At 39.7% G+C, this 21929-nt stretch overlaps 1 protein-coding gene across 6 annotated transcripts in view; it reads right to left on the reverse strand.

Annotated features, from left to right (window-relative positions):
• Positions 1-946: 946 nt before the first annotated feature.
• The window catches only part of arhgap32a (Rho GTPase activating protein 32a), a 32553-nt gene continuing 11570 nt past the window's right edge, over positions 947-21929 (reverse strand). For 5 of the 6 annotated variants that reach the window (XM_058413998.1, XM_058413997.1, XM_058413994.1 and 2 more), the window contains 16 exons: positions 17468-17605; positions 15968-16060; positions 13513-13635; positions 13355-13432; positions 12961-13042; positions 11527-11676; positions 11331-11433; positions 10736-10880; positions 10573-10655; positions 10307-10414; positions 9493-9638; positions 9186-9387; positions 6852-7000; positions 6362-6433; positions 5613-6278; positions 947-5433 (listed from right to left, as the gene is read on the reverse strand). In XM_058413998.1, coding sequence (XP_058269981.1) covers positions 3149-5433; positions 5613-6278; positions 6362-6433; positions 6852-7000; positions 9186-9387; positions 9493-9638; positions 10307-10414; positions 10573-10655; positions 10736-10880; positions 11331-11433; positions 11527-11676; positions 12961-13042; positions 13355-13432; positions 13513-13635; positions 15968-16060; positions 17468-17605 — 4623 coding nt within the window. In that variant the 3' untranslated portion in view covers positions 947-3148. The remainder of the gene's footprint in view (positions 5434-5612; positions 6279-6361; positions 6434-6851; positions 7001-9185; positions 9388-9492; positions 9639-10306; positions 10415-10572; positions 10656-10735; positions 10881-11330; positions 11434-11526; positions 11677-12960; positions 13043-13354; positions 13433-13512; positions 13636-15967; positions 16061-17467; positions 17606-21929) is intronic. The other variant, XM_058413999.1, reaches the window with a different exon arrangement.

Genomic DNA, 21929 nt, shown 5'->3' on the forward strand with positions numbered 1-21929 from the left:
ACTGCATAATAGTGAGTTATATGCTGACATGTTAGCAGCAGATCCTTTAATTCCTGTAAATCCTGTAACATCCCACAGATGCATGATGGGATTGAGATCTGGGGAATTTGGAGGCCAAGTCAACCCCTCAAACTGGTTGTTGTGGTCATCAAACCATTCCTGAACTATTTTTGCTTTGTGGTACAGTGCACAGTGCTGAAAGAGGCCACAGCCATCACTGAATACCGTTTCCATGAAAGGGTGTACATGGTCTGTAACAATGCTTAGGAAGGTGGTACGTGTCAAAGATGGCAGAACTCAAGGTTTCCCAGCAGAACATTGCCTAAAGCATGACACTGCCTCCACTTCCTCCTCCCAATTTACTGAGCTACTTTTCTTTTATTGCACATTCTGAGCTGCTTTCGTTATAAAGAGCGATTATTTGATTACATACTACAGCCTTCCTTTAACATGGCAGTTCTTCCTGCAGAACTGATTCTCACTGGATGGTTTGTTTTTGTTTAGGTTTTTTTTTTCCCCCTACACCATTCTGTATAAAGTCTAGAGACCGTTGTTTGTGAAAATCCCAGGAGAGCAGCAACTTCTGAAATTCTCAAACCAGCCCCTCTGGCATCAACAAACATGTGATGGTTAGAGTCAGAAAAAATTTTTTTTTTTTTGCTTAAAATATTTTTTGATGTGAACTTCGCTAAGATCCTGACCCGTGTCTGTAATATTTTATGCATTGTGCATCGTGGAAGTCCTTATGCAGGACCAGGTTCAGTGTTCGGACCGCGAATAAACTGCTCAGGTTTTAAATGTCCAATACAGCAGTAAAGATTTAGCTAGACCGTGACGCTGTATCAAAGTCACATCCAGTTTTGTAAAACAGACATGATAATGATAACCAAGGACACAGTTTTTTTTTCTCATTTTGAATAGACAACTTTAATGAAAGTCAAAGTACAACATAAAAACGATTAGACAACATAAAAACCCTTCGAATAACAAACATTACACATATGCTCAACTACACAAGAATGACAGTTTTTTATTTAAATAAATATAATATGAATTTACATTATATTCCCATTAATAACCATTTAATGGTCAATTCAATTCCCTGACCCTGTTCCAGGATCACTCTTAACATCCTTAATCTTTATTCTCAACTCTACATTGCATACTGAAGTTATTATCCTCCGTAAATTCATTCATGATAAAGTGTCTGGTTGTGTCACAGACCGGGTCTAATCGTAAAGTGCTTGCCTATTGCCACTTACTACATATAAGCAATAAACAGCAGGAAAATAAATTCAACATCACAAGATTTATATACATTACAGCTGAAACAGCAACGTCTGCTTCGTTTAAGACCTGTTCCTTTTGAGTTAAAGCTAAACTTGAATGCATTTGTCCACGGCGAAACGAATGAAAAACAAGCAATTAAACTAAAAATGCAAAGAATGAGTGGAGAAATGGAGCTAAGCACAATTTTGGTCAGGGTTGTGTTTTCGGAGCTCCATTCTTGAAGAAATACAGAAGTTCTCGATATAATCTCAAAGAACAAACTAGGACGTGTATATAAAGTTATACAAGTGTGATGAATGTGGTACACCGATCAGGCATAACATTGTGAGCAGTGACAGGTGAAGATCTCCTCATCATGGCACCTGTTAGTGGGTGGGATATATTAGGCAGCAAGTGAACATTTTGTCCTCAAAGGTGATGTCTTAGAAGCAGGAAAAATGGGCAAGAGTAAGGATTTGAGCGAGTTTGACCAAAAGATTCAAATGGTGATGGCCAGACCACTGGATCAGAGCATCTCCAAAACTGCAGCTCTTGTGGGGTGTTCCCGGTCTGCAGTGGTCAGTATCTATCAAAAGTCTCCTGTAAGTCCCGTAAGTAGCGAGGTGGCCTCCATAGGATCTGCTGCTTGAATCTTAGTGCCAGACACCACAGCACACCTTCAGGGATCTAGTGGAGTCCATGCCTAGACAGGTCAGGGCTGTTTTGGCAGCAAAAGGGCGACACAATATTACGGCAGGTGGTCATAATGTTATGCCTGATTGGTGTATTCGATGCATACAGGTGTTTTAAAAACTGTTTTTACACAGGAGAAAAATCCCAAGTCCATTTTTGTGTGTTCGTCTGAACGGATTTTCAATTTAAGAGACCGTCCCGTAAGTTTGGAAAATACATGGCAGTGTTAATGCATTTCAATTATTATTGCCTGCGCAGTATGATTTGCCTAAAAGTCACTTCAAGGACGGCAATTTTTTTTGCACAAATGAAAGGTAACTATTACATTTCCTGAAGATAAATTGTACCATTTAACTCTGTCTGATTAATAAGAAATTTAAAACGATGCCTCAGGAAACAAATCAGAAAGTGAGAATATTAGCAGAGTAAAGTTGCATTAAAACATATCTGAGATGCACAGTCTTAAACATGGTTACACTCGAATTCATTTATTTACACTGTATTTTAAAGAACAGTCTGCATCACTAGTCTCCGTCACCTTGACCTTAAATGTGATGTAATTTACACACTTTTTATTTTTTTGTAAATCACCTTCAACACACCCAGTAGTCATGCGGTCCCTGCAAATGACCACATTAATAAATGATCACATGATTTTGGATCTTACAGTGTCTACAACAATAAACTCATAGCCCACTTTAAATGATCAGAAAATGTGTTGACAGCATTCATCATAGATTTTGGAGTCACAATATAAAAAGAGACAAAAAAAAAAGACACTAAAAAATACACATCAAAAAGTTGAGAAATTGTTCCTTGGATGCTATTTGCTTCTAAAGAAATAAGAAATATTAATATTATCCAAATACCAGTTGTCTCAGTTTACCTTGTAAGACCAAGTATACATTTAAACGTTATGACGAAAATTTATTCCAGGAAGATTTATTTCATAGTTATGAAATTAGTAACAGCTTAAGAGCGACTTATTGAACAAAATTTCAGCTATTTATAGACTTTTTTTTAGTAAAAATGACTCCGAGCTCACCAAGCTCTACGACTAATGGCGTTATATGATGTGTATTAATTTGGGATGATATACAAGTAAAATTTCATACCATACTAAAATACATGTAATGCTTTTCTCTTTTATATAATACTCTTAACAATAAAATACCAATATATTTATTCATTCTGCATATATTTCTGTCTCAGGCCTAATCTCAGAGTGATGAAAGCGTCCTGTACCCATAGCCGTAGAGTACAGTCTGTTACTATGAGGGGGCATGCAGCCATAGTTCGGGAAAATGCCGTGTACCTTGGGCTGCAGAGACACGTAGCCGTCCATGTAATCAGTACGGGACGGCGCAAACATGCTTCGAGTCCTTGGCCTGCTCTGGACAGGATGTGAAAATCTATTATCTGGCTCCAGAGTCATTTTGGTATGCCTGGGTTGTCGATGATTTTTCATGCTCTGTGACCTGGCTGATCTTTGCAAATCATATCCCTTAACCCAAGCGTATTGAAATTCCTCTTTAGGATGGCTGCCATGGATCCTGATCAGCTTATCCTGGCTGTGAAGTCGGACGCTGCCGTGCTCGGCAGGATCGGGGTGTTTGAAATCAGGGCAGCTGTATTCTTTATGCAGTGTTAGCTTACGCGGTTGTGGCATGGCCTCTAGTGTGTGCTGTGTGTAGTTCTGCATAGACCGACTTTGCTTGAGCGTCAGCACAGGTTTGGCACCATGCCCGATCCTTGGTTTGTCTGTCTGAGTGGGAAGGGGAACATTAGGTTCACAGAGTGGGTGTTCAGGGGAGTAATGGGACACCATGGTAACCCTGTATTTCCCATCAGCCCCTTCGGTTGATATAAGGAGATCTTTGGCTGAATCAGATTTACTCCGGTTATGTACTGTATCTTGGCCCTTCTGGCTCTCTTTCTGAAGACGTGGCTGGGGAACAGCATCTTGCACTCTCTTCTCTATATTTCCTTGTCGAATAGGTGGACTGAAATGTTTATCTGATAGTCCAGCATCAAATCCTTCATACAGACCAGCATTTCTTGATCTTGGAAAATGGCCAGTGCCTTGTTTTATAAAACTAGCTTCTCTGCTATAGGGCATGTTGATCGGGGGGTTGGGATAGTTCTCAGCTTTGCTCATCATTCTACCATGATAGGTAGGACGCCTGTGGAAGGTGTAGGAGTGGCCGTATCCATGACTGCTTACTCGATACTGATCCAAGATATTATACTGCGGTCCGGAATAGGGCTTGTACCTATAGTGAACTTTACCATCCTCAAAATAAGGCCTCACTTGGTGGATATCTGGGAGAACTTGTCTCTGGTAAGTACTGTTCTGGTAAGATGGATGTGGGAAGAAGAATGTGTCCTCTGGGGGCGCATGCATGGAGCGCACCCTACGAATGGTGGGATACACAGATGCACCATCCATTGGTGGGTATCTTGGGCCACCATGTCTGTAAAGGAAGCTTGGAGAGTGTTCGTTCCTGTGTTGACTCTTGTATTTAATGGACTGATGGAGGGACCTTGGCGCCAGGGTGTTATAGTGGTCCTTGGAGAAGATCTTAGCTTGGTACTGCATGTAATCAGGCTGAAAAGAACTGCTCTGTGCAAAAGGACCTGACCAGTAAGTTTGACCTGATGGCCTCAACATCTCTTCTTTGGGGCTGAACTGGTAAGTGGAAGTCAGAGGAGAAACTGGAGATTGCGGAAGAACATCTTGCACTGAGGCTGGCATAGAAGCTTCAGCTAATATCACACGGAAGTTGGAAGCATTGGCAGCTTGCTTGTTGAGAAGAGAAGCCCTGGCTGACTGACTGTTAGTGGTATGGAGTGATGTCTCTGTCTGTGAGGGAGAAGGTATGAGGTTCTTGTAAGACTCCATCTCAGAGCTCTGGTCTGGGCTACCACCATCACCATCTGTACCAACTCCAACATGCCGGACATTTTCTTTCATGGGCACATTACTTTCAGCATTCTGCTCAGTATCTAAACTTTGACCGGCAGGTAAGTTCTGGGGGGGTAAATTTGTTTCATGACTTTCTGCAGAAACATCACCTCCATCAGAGTAGCTAAGTCCGCTCTCACTTCCATGACATGCGCAGGTGCTCTGCAGGCTGCCAGCATCTGTGTAACTTCCTGTAGAGATGACACTTGAAGGTTTACCAACAGTTTTACAGGTGCTGCAGCAATGCCCTCTACTGGTAGAAGATGCTTGGGCTTGTAGAGAAGGTTTCGGAGGCCACTGCAGTATGGAAAGTGGGTCCTGGAGGTGACTTGGAGAAACAGGAGTTGGTGGTTCTGAACTCCCTCGTTTGTTCAGACAGGTGGCCTGTTGTGCCGATTCGGCCAAGGCCAGAGCCAGCATACGGGCAGCACTTTTTACCGCAGGCTGGGAGGTTATGAGAGACACTGATCTAACCAGCCCTGGAGTGCAGTCAAAGGTCACAGCACCTATGAAAAAGGAAAAACAAAGCATGAGGCAATAATACACTTTATAGATACAGTAAATTGCATATAACAAATGCTCAACAATGATGCAGGAAAGACTTAAATGCCATCAATCACTATGAATATTTTTTAGGGTTATCACGCTTTACAAATGTTAAACGGAAAAAGAACCATGGACAAACCCGATTCTGTTTGTTTCAGTGCCTTTGCTTCCTCACTGTAAGTTTTATCAAGACATTCAGCCTCTGTCCGGAGTAACGAGGAAGGCTTGTTTTGACAATCTTGTCCCCATGTTGCCTCACTAGTCTTGACCAGAGATGGTATCACTTCAGTGGGTGGCACAGACAGAGTTGTCATCTCTAAACCAACCTCAGGTTTGTGGGTGAGACCCACAGGTGCGGTCTGAGAGGACTTCATGTCTTCTTTAGCTGTAACAGTTGTTGCAAATTTCGCCGAATGTTTATGATTTGTGTCCATCGAAACTACACCAGACTGTCCTGTATAAGTGACTCTTTTCAAGGTTTCTGATTCACTGGAATTGCCTCCAGTCTTCCGTCTGCTGCCTCTTTTTCTTTCTTCATGCACAGAAACTTCAGTTGGGGTTGTGCTGCACTTAAACAATATTGGGTCATAGTCTAGCGAAGCCTTGCCAATATCTGCATCAGCATAGTGTGGGGGTGATATCAGTGCAGGAACACAAGTGGTGGAGAAAGCTGTGTCTTTTCTACCTTTATAGCTTAACTGAGAGCCTCGGTGGACTCGATTGTTTAGCAGCTCTTCGTTGAAGGAAGTGGACAAGGCAACACTAGTAGAGCGAGGCCTGCGTGCCTGATACATCGTTGATCCACCTAAATAAGTCATTTAGAAAAGATTATAAATATCAGACACATTACATATAGAAAAAATTGAGCTAAACAAAATGGCACTTTACCCTCAAGATTATTTGACGACAGAGATTCCTCGCTTTTAGATGAACGTAATGTTCCAGTATCTCCTCTACCACCTGGAAAAAAACAAATCAAGGCTCTGTCAGATCGGTCCAAATCCACTCAGTGCATTACACATACTATAAATCTAAAGCATCTAAAGATGGGATAAACATTTTTAGCCCACATAACACTCCAAATTAGTATATCAACCCTCTTTGCTCTGTTGTCGTAGGTAGACTAGACCCGATGTAAATTTGTAATTCATTGCCGGTTTACTGGATCAATGTTAACAATTACACTTAGGAGAGCAATTCCCACCCAAAAGGGTTGTTAGAGTGAGCTGTGAAGCTAATAACATATCAGTTACTTTTAGCTCAGGCAGCTTGGTCAACACACGGGTCTTCCCTGATACCCTCAATATGACAAAAAAATTTTATCTCTCTTCAGAATTGGTATGGGATAGTGAATTGTGTATAGGAAAAGATCCAGTACCTGGAATTGCCTGTGAGGTCTTCATGTTATTGGGCTCACTGGGATGACGGTGGAGCTTGCGCTTAGCCGTGGTAGAGGATTTTCCCATATTGAAGAATGAACGCCAGCCTGCCACGGGAGATTTCTTTACCTTTGTCTGGGCTTTCTTTCTATGAGAACATAGAATATTATTTATATTACACCAGATACCCATAATTATAGCATTTGTAAAGGGTGTAATTTTGAAGCACTAACAGCTTTTGTGGCTAGCTGAATCCTGTACTGACATTTAGAGAGCAAATGATCAGAGTGCAAATATGGGACTGTAAAGAAAACCTATTGAGAAATGAGAATAACATTAAAAGCATTGTGTTCAGATTTATGAATCAGACATAATTACATTTTATACAACAGATGTGGGCACTCAAAACAAGGAAGAACATGGAAACCTGAATGCATAAAGGTTTTAATAAAACCTGATATACATATACAATATGTGTCTAAAAGTGTGTGGACGCCTGACTATTACACCCAGTATTACACAGTCTTGTTCTGCTATTATATTAACTTTCATTCTTCTGGGAAGGCTTTCCACTAGATGTTAGAGCGTGGCTTTGGGGATTTGTGTTCATTCAGCTACAAGAGCTTTAGTGAGGTCAGGCACTGACGTTGGGTGAGGCAGTGTTTCAATTCATCCTAAAGGTGTTCAGTAGGGTTAAGGTCAGGGCTCTGTAAAGGTCACTCGAGTTGTCATGCTGGAACAGATTTGGACTAGACCCCCTTTGTTCCAGTGCAGGGAAACTACAGCAATTAAAGACATTCTATACAGTTGTGTACCTCCAACTTTGTGTCAACAATTTGAGAGAGATGTCCACAAACCTTTGGTAACTGTAATATACATCTGAGAAAACTCTGAAAACCTGAACTGGATATATGTATAAACACAAGTGAAAAACTTGTTTTATACTTTTTATTCTGTATTTTTATTTCCCTGTAAATAATACCATGTGAAAGCCTAAGAACAAGCAATAAGAAATTAATATTGCCTAATATTGTGTTGGTCCCCCTTTTGCTGACAGCCCTGAATAGTCAAGGCATGGAATCCACTAAATCCCTGAAGGTGTGCTGTGGTATCTGGCACCAAGATGTTAGCAGCAGATCCTATGGAGGCTCCACCTCACAACTTACAGGACAACAAAATTATTTAGCTTTGTATTAAGTATTACAGTGATCAGGCATAACATTATGACCACCTGCATAATATTGTGTTGGTCGCTGCCAAAACAGCCCTGACCTGTCCTGCACTGTGTATTCTGACACCTTTCTATCAGAACCAGCATTAACTTCTTCAGCAGTTTGAGCAACAGTAGCTCGTCTGTTGGATCGGATCACACGGGCCAGCCTTCGCTTCCAACGTGCATCTGTGAGCCTTGACCGCCCATGACCCTGTCCCCGGTTCACCACTGTTCCTTCCTTGGACCACTGTTGATAGATACTGACCACTGCAGACCGGGAACACCCCACAAGAGCTGAAGTTTTGGAGATGCTCTGATCCAGTGGTCTAGCCATCACAATTTGGCCTTTTTGGTCAAACTCGCTCAAATCCTTATGCTTGTCCATTTTTCCTGCTTCTAACACATCAACTTTGAGGACAAAATGTTCACTTGCTGCTCTAGAGTCCAGTGGCGGCGTGCTTTACACCACTGCATCCGACGCTTTGCATTGCACTTGGTGATGTACGGCTTGGATGCAGCTGCTCGGCCATGGAAACCCATTCCATGAAGCTCTCTGCGCACTGTTCTTGAGCTAATCTGAAGGCCACATGAAGTTTGGAGGTCTGTAGCGATTGACTCTGCAGAAAGTTGGCGACCTCTTCGCACTATGCGCCTCAGCATCCGCTGACCCCGCTCCGTCAGTTTACGTGGCCTACCACTTCGTGGCTGAGTTGCTGTCGTTCCCAAACACTTCCACGTTCTTATAATACAGCTGACAGTTGACTGTGGAATATTTAGGAGTGAGGAAATTTCACGACTGGATTTGTTGCACAGGTGGCATCCTATCACAGTTCCACGCTGGAATTCACTGAGCTCCTGAGAGCGACCCATTCTTTCACAAATGTTTGTAAAAACAGTCTGCATGCCTAGGTGCTTGATTTTATACACCTGTGGTCATGGAAGTGATTGGAACACCTGATTCTGATTATTTGGATGGGTGAGCGAATACTTTTGGCAATATAGTGTATATATATATATATATATACATTGGTAATGACATAATAATATGATAAATATCATTTCTCAGTCTACAACGGACTAGACATTCCTTCAGCAATATAGTACACTTAAAGGGACACACCTTTCCATGGGAAACTCGATGACAGTGTGGAATTTTCCCTGCAGGGCAGCAGGACCCTCTCCCACCTCAATGTACTTGCTTTCAGGGGAAACAGGAGAAGCGAGCTGGGCCTGAGTGCGGGCTTGTGCTTCTTCCAGAGATAGCAACTTAGTAGATGGGGAGCACACGAGCAGAGACTTGGGCCGGGACAAAGTGGTGTGGCCTACGCATGCACATTGCAGAAGAAATGTAATTAGCAAAGCGTCACTGTACAATTGATGCCTTGAGTGGTGCAGGAAGAGCAAGCTTCTTTTTTTCCGTTCATTACCTGTGCTTTCACGGATCAGAGTGCTGAGCTTGGAGCTAAAGAGGACGTCAACGTGATTGAGGATGAACTCCACTACCACTGACTGGATGCGCACCTCCATGAAGGCAGACGTGCCACTGAAGCAGGCTGACTCTATTTGTTTTGACCTAGAATGACCAGGAATAGTTAAAAACCATGTTTAGTTCAAGGAATCAACAGTAGGTATGCTTTTCTCATGTATTAAATCCACCAATTTCCGACACAATCCAAAGTATTTACTAATAGAGAACAAAGTATATGGTGCTACAATACTATTTTTCTTGCACGGTGTTTGTGTATATTATATATACTGTAAAGGCTACTTTTAAGCAACAGAGCATAAATTTCAGAAAGAAAAGGTCAGAAGGTGGTGATTAGACAGCAGCTCTGACAGTAGTAGCACCGGCAAAGGTTTATGTTGGACATGCATACCTGAAAGAATTAAAAAATCATCTGTAATTGTCGATATAAATTTTTTTCATAATTAAAATAATTCATGCTTACACTGATGACTTATTTTATTAAGCCCATGTTGCCCATTATAAACTAACTCATATGAATATGTGATGTTTAATGCGTATAGAGAGCCTGTATTGCAAGGTCCAGGATTTATACCTGAAGAAATGAAAGCTACAAATTAATTTATGCTAACTTACTGGTTTTTAGCCATGGGTTAGGGTTAACCCACAGTCTGCTAACGTTAACTACTGCAGTAAATAAAATCTTTAAAGCTTTAACCAACGCTCTGAATGCAATTCATAACCTATTTTATCCACACAGCCTAAAAGCAAACCACCTGAGGAGATTGGGAGCCCAGACGATTGCCAAGTTCTTGCAGTGCATGTTGGTGATGTAACTAAAGGTCGCCATGCGAGCCAAGTGCCTCATGAGGAACTCAAGAGTTCTGAAACAACAAAGAACAGGCTCTTATAAAATCTACCCACAAAGATGTTTATTTGATGAGATTTATTATGAATGTGGTTATGAAGGTTAGGGTACAGAATACAGAGTACACTGCAGTACTGCTTCTTGTCACCAGAGTGCGCTGTGGGCCAAACAAACCTGTAGTGTGGCGGCGGCAACTGCTGAATGACGTCATGGACTTTGACTAGCCTTTCATCGTCTGTAGCTCCCGATACCGCCTCCTATAGAAATACACACGCAGAAAAAAATCATTAACAATGCACTGTGATCTATAATGTGCACCCTTTATGTGAACGCTTACTGAGAATTTGTCATAGAGCTGATAGGTGAGCAGGGGGTTGGGAAGCTCGCGGAAATACAGCTTGCACAGGGACCCTACGGAATGGATGTCCTGGATATATGTGTCCTTAGTGAGGTCTGGAATGTGTTCTGAGTCAAATTCATGCCTAAGGGAACAGAAAAAGATGCAGATTTTGTTTATTAAAATAAACAATATTGGCAACACTGACTGTACTGGTTATTTTTTTGGGGTACCTTTCACAGATACAAATACAGAGACAGATACAGTTACAAATCATACCACAGCAATGGTCAAATCTGATTGGTCTAAAGGTCAGAAGGTACCGCACAGGCAGCAATAATAATAATAATAATAATAATAATAATGGGATTATATTAACAAGCTTATTCTAATATGTTGTTGTTTCTATAGGAACAATAAATAAGACTAATAAATCTAGACTAATGACATAAGCAAGGCTGGTTAGGGAATGATTGTATTTATCATAGATGAGATGACGAACTTGTCTCTCAGACGTTCCTCAACAAAGCCGCTAAAATGTGCTGTGTCATTCATTAATAAATTAAAGTAAACACATTGGACATTGTTGATTTACCGTAGTTTCTGAATGTTTGAGGAAATCCCAGACAAGCGGTAAATGCCGTCTACAACCCCGTGCTTCTCAATAAACTCAGTGCAGCTCTTGATGACTTGAGGGACTACAGCAGATAAATATAGAAAGGAAAGGAAATTTAAAAGCATACTATTAACAGCAATTAATCTTCTTCACGTGTTTTCCTCTTTCTACCCACCATCATGACCCGAATTGAGTAGGTGTTCTCCAAGGTCACATCCAAACACCCTCTCCCTCAGGATGCCTCTCTGCTTCAGCTTCTGTTTGGTGGGCCTCGACTTCATGAAAGTACGCAGGAATGTGATCAGCTTCCCATGCTTATTAGACACTAAAAGACATTAGGACAAATTAGCAGGAATAGCTGAAGCTATACTATGTCATATTTATATATTTTTTGTCATAGCTTAGCATGGGGATGAAGGCATGTGGTAGTTTAGTGGTTAAGGTGTTGGGCTACTGATTGGAAGGTTGTGAGTTTGAATCCCAGGACCAACAAACTGCCACTGCTGTGCCCCTGAGCAAGGCCTTCAGGGTAATTAAAGCTGCTATATGTAACATTTTAATTGCAGATTATAGTTATAAAAAATCTTGATGGAAAGCTAATTTACTTAAAGCTATTTATTTTAGGAGCTTCTTGCTTACTTCCTCAACTTACCAGATTACTTACTTATTAACTGACTGACTTAACCTGTTAGCTTTACTTAAATACACCAATCAGGCATAACACTGTGAGCAGTGAGAGGTGAAGTGAATAAGACTGATGATCTCCTCATCATGGCACCTGTTAGCGGGTGGGATATATTAGGTAGCAAGTCAACATTTTGTCCTCAAAGTTGATGGGTTAGAAACAGGAAAAATGGAAATATTTGAGCGAGTTTGATCAAAAGGGCCAAGACTCATCAATGCACGTGGGGAGCGAAGGCTGGCCCGTGTGGTCCGATCCAACAGACGAGCTACTGTTGCTCAAATTGCTGAAGAACCACAGCACACCTTCAGGGATCTAGTGGAATCCATGCCTCGATGGGTCAGGGCTATTTTGGCAGCAAACGAGGGACCAGCACCAATATTATGCAGGTGGTCATAATGTTATGGCTGATCAGTGTATGATGGTTAACTAAGTAACTAACTAAACTGACTACACGCTTCAGCCAGCTGTCACTAGAACGGGATGTCTGGTCCACTTCAATGTGTAATTTTTCTTAGCTAATTTCACCTGGCCAGTTCACTAAAGGTGTTTGTTTGGTGAGCGTCAGTCTGCCAGGTCTGGATGTGTCTGCCTGTTGTTGTGGTTAGTTTGTCCCATCTACTGTGTTCTCCTGCCTCATGCCCAGTGTTTCTGGGCCAGGCTCTGGATAAACTATGACGCTAACCAGGAATAAAATGCTTACTGAACATGGATGAAGGAATGTTCTACCAAAACAAAACAAAAAAAAAACAAAAAAACAATAGGACTCTGTTTAATGCTGAGACTCAAAAGGGAAGCCATCATGTTCATCTGGGTGACACACTGGGTAATTATAAATTATTTCCCTTCTATAAATGTCCACAGCAATCTTCATTGTTTCTAAGTTTTCTAGGTATCTACGTTACGCATATATTTGTGTAAAAATACCTGGTTTTGGCAGTGAACTAGTCACATTTGGGGGAATTTTCTCACTGATCAGTTCCACGCACTCACAGGGGAAAAATCCCACCTGCAAAAACAATGATACATATTTTTTCAGTTGAAAACTTTGAATATAGTCACATTTATCAAATATTGCTTTATACAAATAGACTAAAGAGATAAATCAAGCGTTTATTTCTGTCTAGAAATGATTATGTCTAGAAAGAGCTGTTATAAACACTATTAACTGTTATATCCAGATGAAAAATATCAGATAAATGTGACTGTATTCAAGATTTTATTCAAGATATTATATTTTCATGTGAAAAAAAAGGACAAGATAATACATATGGTAAAAGACACACTAAATATTATTGTCCTGCTGCACAATACAGCTCACCTTGAAGCCATGTTTTCCTCTCCACCATCCAGTGTCTTCCTTAGGAGGCATGTCAATGACTGAAACAATGTCTCCGACCTAAAACCAGAGACATAAAGACGTGTGACAGAAAGCTGAAAACGGAGTAGAAAAGTAAAAGAGTTTTTTTTAAGAGTCACCTCGAAAGAAAGCTCATCAGCAGCCTGTGCAATATAGCGCTTTATGACATGCGCAGCAGCGACAGCTGGAACATTAATGGAAGACTCATCATGGACCAGCAGGCGATTTCCTTTATTATCAATCTGAGTGAGATACAAAGGGGAGAGAGATACGGTAAGAAGAACATAAGAACATGCAGTAAGTAAATAAATTAATGTTTTTGAGAAGGAACCATTTGATGTTAATCTTTGCTATATGTTTTTGTTCTATTTTGTCTTTTTATGTACACTATACTGCCAAAAGTTTTGGAACGCCTGCCTTTACATGCACTTGAATGTAATATGGAGTTGGCGAGGAATGTGTTTTGTCCGTATTTATCTGTACTGGTACATGTTCTACTAGCATGCTGGCTTTATTCTTGTTTTATGTTCCTTTGTGTTCACCATTTTTGCTGAAGCCCAGGTGGGGTTTTTTTTAATCCTGCCTCTTTCCTCTCATCAAGCCAGTTCTGTGGCTAACCACCAAGCCTATTTTTGTGCTGGCCAGTGCATTGTTTTTACAGTACTTCCTCATGAACCTTCTTCCTCACAGGCATTACGGTAACCATCCATCTGCACATTTTCTGTACTGCTTATCCTACACAGGGTCCCACGGGACTCGGTGACACCGACAGGGTGCCGACCCATCACAGGGCAGAATTGTACCCACAATTACAAGCCCATTCACACAATGCAGACAATTTAGAGATGCCAATAAGCCTATAATGCATGTCTTTGGACTGGGAAGAAAACCAGAGTACCCTGAGGAAACCCAAAAGCACTAAGAGAACAGGTTTTGAATTATGTGCATGCAGGGTGGAAGCAAATATATTTCCCTATGTGGGTGGTTAAGGTCATTTTGTGGTTAAGGTGTTGGATTACTGATCAGAAGGTTGTGCGTTTGAATCCCAGGTTCACCAAGCTGCCACTGCAGGGCTCTGACCTTTAACCCTCTGTTGTTTAAAATAAGATAAGTTGCTTTGGATAAGGGCATGATGCAAAAATGTAGATTGTTCTCTTTTCTAAATTTACCTAGAAGCAGCAAAGTAGGATACTGCATGCCGACAACGAGATGGATATAGTTTTTATGCTCATATTTATTACTTTTACATATATACACCGATCAGGTATAACATTGTGAGCAGTGAGAGGTGAAGTGAATAAGACTGATGATCTCCTCATCATGGCACCTGTTAGTGGGTGGGATATATTAGACAGCAAGTCAACATTTTGTCCTCAAAGTTGATGTGTTAGAAGCAGGAAAAATGGACAAGCGTAAGGATTTGAGTGAGTTTGACCAAAAGGGCCAAATTGTGATGGCTAGACCACTGGATCAGAGCATCTCCAAAACTGCAGCTCTGGTGGGGTGTTGCCGGTCTGCAGTGGTCAGTATCTATCAAAAGTGGTCCAAGGAAGGAACAGTGGTGATCCGGCGACAGGGTCATGGGCGGTCAAGGATCACTGACGCACGTGGGGAGCGAAGGCTGGCCCGTGTGATCCGATCCAACAAACGAGCTACTGTTGCTCAAATTGCTGAAGAAGTTAATGCTGGTTCTGATAGAAAGGTGTCAGAATACACGGTGCAGGACGGGTCAGAGCTGTTTTGGCAGCGACCAACACAATATTAGGCAGGTGGTCATAATGTTATGCCTGACCGCTGTAATGCTTAATACAAATCAAAGCTAAATTAAAGCAATAACAAGCAGTTGTTGGTGTTTTGTTCTCGTTATGTGGAATTAAACTGGAATCTGTAAACACAATATCTTTTTACTGTGTTAAAATCACATGTTTGTATACTTTAATTCAGTAGTTTTTGGAGTATCTCATGAAGTTTTTTTCCAAGCCATGACACATATTTAATAAGCAGGTATGTATGAACATCACCTCATGTTATCTGTAATCCTGAATTCAAAAGAAGTTCACAGTAGTTTAAATGAACAAAAGCCAGGAATTTCTAGTTCTAACCATTAAAGGCTGCTCAACAAAGAAGCCCTTGAACAAGTTTCCATTGCGTGCTGTCAGTATGGTGACTGACCTCAGTGAAGGACACTGGAATGTTCTTAAATAAATTTACAAACTTTGCTGTAAAGTTCATGCAAACTCTATACTAACAACCAATATAATTTATACCAAAATATTCAGTGTACTTTTAATCGGTTAATAAGTTAGAATATATTTCTGGCAAACACTGAATGGAACACTGAATGGAATCACACTAGACAATAGACTGGCAGACGTATTATGTGAGTGAAATCCGAGTTTATTCAGGTAGAGAGGTGCTTTGTATCTGTCAACTGACGAATGTTACACGAGAAGACGGGTGTGAGCGGGTTGCTTCAGCTCTCTAACACAAAGCACATGTGTAACGATGTACAGGAAAAGAAAAAGGATTAAAGGATCTGAGTGGAACTGATTGAGCCACTGGTGCATACTTTACCTCCATCCATGTCAGGGCAGGCCCACAGTTGATCTTGTTGTCAGCGATGGTTGAGAGGCGAGAAAGGTAGGCAGTAAGCATCTGGGAAAGTGGCTGAGAAAGCAAGAGGAAAGACTGATGAACAAGGGGAAAGAACAAACCTCTCAATCACACAAAAAAGCTGACATACTCTACATCCTAATGTAGCAGTCACTTAACCCTCACTCCATTACAGAATTGGTAAAAGATGTCGTCAGCGTGTGTGTGTGTGTCTTTTGCCCTTCCCATATAACAGCTTCCTCATTTGAATTGGACGTTTCAAGGACAGGTTTCAGGTTCTGTGTTTATGCAAATCTTCGAAGCGTGAGAAGAAAACTGGAACCCATGTTCACTGTAATCAGCACTACGGCATGTGACGGCAGAAAAAAATCGGAGGACAGGAAATAATGTTGAAAAATACTGTAGCATCTGAATAAGGAACTATTATATATAATTATATACTGCACAAAGTTATATACAATAAAAGAATAATCATTACAGATATTCAGTATCACTTTTCTCCAGTTAAAAAGACAAATATGACACCCTTATACCAAATATGGATGATTATTATTATTATTATTATTATTATTATTATTATTATTATTATTATTGATTTCCTTTTCTTTATTAATACATAGTTATTGATTTACTATTCATCTAGAATAATTTATCATTATTGTTATTTATTAGTTATTGTTAAATATGCATTTATTATTAATAATAATAATAATAATAATAATAATAATAATAATGATGATGATGTTCTTTAATTATTAATACATAATTATTGATTTACTATTCTTCTAGAATTTTTTTTCATTATTGCTATTTATTAATAATTGTTACATATGCATTTATTCATTATTATTATTATTATTATTATTATTATTATTAATAATAATAATAATAATAATAATAATAATAATAATAATATTGCTGTTCTTTAATTAGTAATACATAATTATTGATTTACTATTCATCTGGAATAATTTTTCATTATTGCTATTTATTAATAATTGTTAAATATGTATTATTATTATTATTATTATTAATATTAATGATGTTCTTTAATTTTTAATACATAATTATTGATTTACTATTCATCTTGAATTATTTTTAATTGCCATTTATTACTAATTGCTCAATATGCATTTATTCATTATTATTATTATTATTATTATTATTATTATTATAATAAAGTCCTCTATCCTGAAGCCTGCACTGTGTCAGAAAAAATTCACTTAAAATTAATTTAAAAAAAAAGACAATTCATATTATTGCTGATTATTTCCTTATTTTGTTTTTTCAATATCAATCAGCATTACTGCCCTTTCAATACATTCAGTCACCCATTTCCTTTTGTAATCAGATACAGAAATAAATATATAAAAAGAAAAAAAGACATGTAACAACAAAGACAGGTTGCTTATTTTAATACTATTAATGATAATAAATTCAGCGGTCTTGGGTATGAGATACCTCTGATTTAACTTTCAGGTTTTCAAATCGAGGAAGCTCAGTGAGCCGGGAAAACCTTCTGTCGTAGATACAGAGATGGAGGTGCTTGTCGAGGACGCGGAAGTCTTCATACGACCGTCTCACGGTCCACTTCTTCCCCTGTCAGAAAACAAAACAAATAAACATTACACAGGAATGATCACCGCCTTTAGCGCAAACAGTAGAGATCATAAACAACAGCGATTAAACCACATTACATCCTCTTCAGGGCAGAATGTGATACGCACCAGTGGGGTGTCATATATAGTAGTGGATGTCTGTTAAGATGGTTAAAGTATCACAAACATACAACAATGAGCCATTTAAACATGGCTTTTTTACTTTAATGAACCCAAGCCTAATGAACCCTCACACCTCTATCTAGTGGACTGCTCCAATGTTGTTACTTTGCATTCTTTTCTAATTTAACACGACAAATTTCATTATAAATTATATCACCGACAACAACTAGAGTAAAAACAAGAATCTTTAAACTATATACTCTCATTTCAGAGTTGGTTCGTTCCCTTTTTCGCTTTAATGGTACAGTGCAACCCAAGCTGGCGTGGACTCCACAAGTCTGTGCTAAAACTTATGATTTTGGATCTGAACCTGTTCCTTGTGCCCAGAGCGAGATACATTAAGACATGGTTTGTCAGACAACAACAATGAAACCATATTCATTAGGAATATATGGTTAAGACTGTTTAGGGATCCATACACTTTTTGCCATAAAGTGTGTTAAAAAAAATCCACAGACCCCATGAACATGACCAAGAATGTTTTATTTGTGTGTACAAAGTGCAAAAAGTAATTCGAAAAACCAAGGAGAATTCAGACAAAGCGGAAGAGATAGGTATAGCTTGAGAATGGAATTCTTCCCTCCGACCGGACGAGACATCTGTCACAGGATATACAGGAAGTAGGAAATTGTGTATCTAACTTTAATTCTTGTAAATGTGTGGAGTTCTGCCTTCACTTTAAACCCTTTAAAGAAAATAACAAATGTATATATTTATATTTATAAGAAAATGGAATTCATTCTGCTCTACTTTGAGGAAGGACGTTCATATGGCGTGATGCTGGATATACTGATAGTGTATCATGGAGTAAAGATTAGTTTGCGATCTCTAAAAACACACCAGGTATGTTTGGAAGACCAAACTGTTCCAGATTAAAGGATGTAAGGAGCGCTATAAGAGCAGAGCTGTGTTCATACACACACCAATCCACTTTCTACTGCTGGACTTCCTCTATATCCTGAGTGACAGATGTCTCGTCCAATCAGAGGGAGGAATTCCGCTCGCAAAAACTATACCTGCCTTTTCCGCTTTGTCTGAATCGTCCTTGTGTTTTCTGATTTGTTATTTTGTTTTGCACTTCTCAGCCACCATACTTATCCCTTTTGAAAGCAAACAATAAAAGCCAAATAGATCTAGCTACCGATGACTTTTATACTATTATTCCTAATCCATTACAACTTTACATTCCATGGCCCCTTTTCCCTCATTGTTGTGTTAAATCTGTGGCAGAAATTACACTTGTCCATTTTTCCTGCTTCTAACACATCAACTTTGAGGACAAAATGTTGACTTGCTATCTAATATATCCCACCCACTAACAGGTGCCATGATGAGGAGATCATCAGTCTTATTCACTTCACCTCTCACTGTTCAGAGTGTTATGCCTGATCAGTGTATGATCACTGGGTTGTGATTTCTACCCATGTAACATCATTTTGTTTCTTAATCTGAGCTCTGAAAATGAGTGGCGACTTATGCAACATTGACTGTTCTTCCTGCTCGATAAACCGTTCCTGCAAAGGAATGCATAACAGTAGATTTTCGATATAATCCTTTTACAAATTGGTTCTGTTATGTCCACATTGCCAGCGTTTTTTCTTTTCAAAGTGTTTGAGCATGTCTGAGCTCTGACCAGCACAAAAGAAAAAACAATATTGAATCACTTTACCACTTTGCAAAAGGAAAGTAATATTGATGGAATCATTTCATCTGATTTTCAGACTAAATATTTTATCACTAATAAATATGCAGGGTGCCCCAAAGGTCTCAATTCATAGAGGAAATTAACATTTTTTTTAGCAATATGGCCTCATATCATGTTTACCTTGTACACCAGGGTTAGGAGATCTTTAAGAATGCCTTTACAGTGTAATTACATACATAACCCCAGATGTATTACGATGTATTAGGAGTTCCTCATGAGTGGAAGAGATGGCTATTAGGTAGAGAATGTTTTGTAAATACAGCGGAAACTCAGCATAGGAATTTAATTTCCATAAGAAATAACGTAAATGCAGATACTCCATTCCAGGTACCCAAAAATATGACCAATATTCCCAATACGAAGCGTATGTACACTGTATAGCTGGTTACAAAGAACTGACCCAAGCCAAGCATTCCATATCCATGCCACCAAGCCTGGGCTAAAAATAGAACAGACCACCCACGCCACCAATCTGTCAACAAAAAAACACCCGAAAAATCACCTAGCTTTTAAAGGCCTGCCGAAGGCAACGTTGGTCTCATGGGTTGACTCTTTCCAAACCACTTTCACTGACTGAAAAAAAACTGTAAAATTCGTAAAGTCGTTCCCTTGGCTTTCCACTGACGCAAAAAAAATCCTGATTAGCCGGTATTCGTACGGTTTGTTCATATGGCGAAAATGCTTCGTATGCCGATGCCTGCAAAATTTAAATTCTTAAGGAGAAATATCTTAAGGGAGGGCTTTTGTATGCCGAGATTCCACTGTAAAGTTATGCTCTGCTACAAAGCATTAACTTCTCCCTGCATAAAAAGACATTTAGGATTCACTCCCATTAAACTGATTTTATTTCCCAATAATAAATAGAGGACCCTCTTAGCAAGACTCTTAAACCCTCACCGGCTAGGGTGTATCCTGTCTCAGCCATAAACCACTCTGGATAAATGCATTAGCCAACTGAGTAACATGTAACGTAACCATGGTCTAAGGTTCTAACAATCAGACTGAACATAGAAAAAAGAGGTTTCACACTGAGCTGAAATAGAGTGAGTCATGCTTCTTTCTGAAATAAATAAAGAAAAATAAGGGAATTGTGCAACCGAGGTGATGTGTGCGTGTTCTGTTGCTCAGTGAGCTTCATCTGACCACCTACACGTCTTGTAGGATCTCAGCATCAGCATAAATCACGTTTACGTAGCTGGAATACACTATGTGGAGAATAGTTTTGTGGACAACTGACCAAAACGCCCGTATGTGCTTCTGTTAACTCTACTTCTGAAACTGTAACAGATGTGCCACGGAAATATTTAAAATATTAAAATCAGATGAAATGATTAAATAAGCTTACCGCCACCCTTTTTACCCCAAGGATCGAGGAAGCGTAACGTAACATAAGTGGCTCGATAAATTTGCACTGGTTTAAAGTAGCACATTACGTGAAATACTAGCTTAACCGTTGAATACGCCGTGTTATGTTTAGCCTGCTTTTAAAGATATAGTACCATTTAGATACACAGACACAAACAAAATCCATCTGAAGCCAAGATTATAGATCTAATCATTTACTACTCTATGTCACAAATCATCAAAAGACAATTTAAGTCCAGAAGAGATTTCCTGATACTGAGGATTGTTTTACAATCAATAAGCTGAACCTGGGATATTAGATTCCATACAAACTGAATAATGAGATTTTCATCAGAACAAAAAGATGTGCTCTACACTGGATGCTCATGCTTATACACACTATATTGCCAAAAGTTTTGGGACACCATACCAAAACATTGAATTCGGGTGTTGTTTTTCAGGGGTTGGGCTCGGCCGCTTAGTTCCAGTGAAAGGAACTCTTAATGCTTCAGCATACCGAGACATTTTAGACAATTTCATGCTCTTTGTGGGAACAGTTTGGGGATGACCCCTTCCTGTTCCAACATGACTGGACACCAGTGCACAAAGCAAGGTCCATAAAGACATGGATGAGTGAGTTTGGTGTGGAGGAACTTCACTGGCCTGCACAGAGTCCTGACCTCAACCCCATAGAACACCTTTGGGATGAATTAGAGTGGAGACTGAGAGACGGACCTTCTCGTCCAACATCAGTGCCTGACCTCACAAATGTGCTTCTAGAGGAATGGTCAAAAATTCCCATAAACACACTCCTAAACCTTGTGGAAAGCCTTCCCAGAAGAGTTGAAGCTGTTATAGCTGTAAAGGGTGGGACAACTCTTGCATGTAAAGGAAGACGTCCCAAAACGCCGATCAAAACATCTGGTTCATGCAGTAAGAAGCATCTTAACATACATGGTTTCATATGTTAACATACCTTTAATCTAGAGAACATATTTGTTCAACCTGCAGCTATTCCTTTTTACTTAATTTCTTAAGTGTAGTTGTTTTCTAAAAACCAAAAAGAAGGGGAAAATACCAAGTGCGCTACGTG

This window comes from Hemibagrus wyckioides, linkage group LG17 (genome assembly GCF_019097595.1).
Source record: "Hemibagrus wyckioides isolate EC202008001 linkage group LG17, SWU_Hwy_1.0, whole genome shotgun sequence".
Lineage (NCBI taxonomy): Eukaryota > Metazoa > Chordata > Actinopteri > Siluriformes > Bagridae > Hemibagrus > Hemibagrus wyckioides.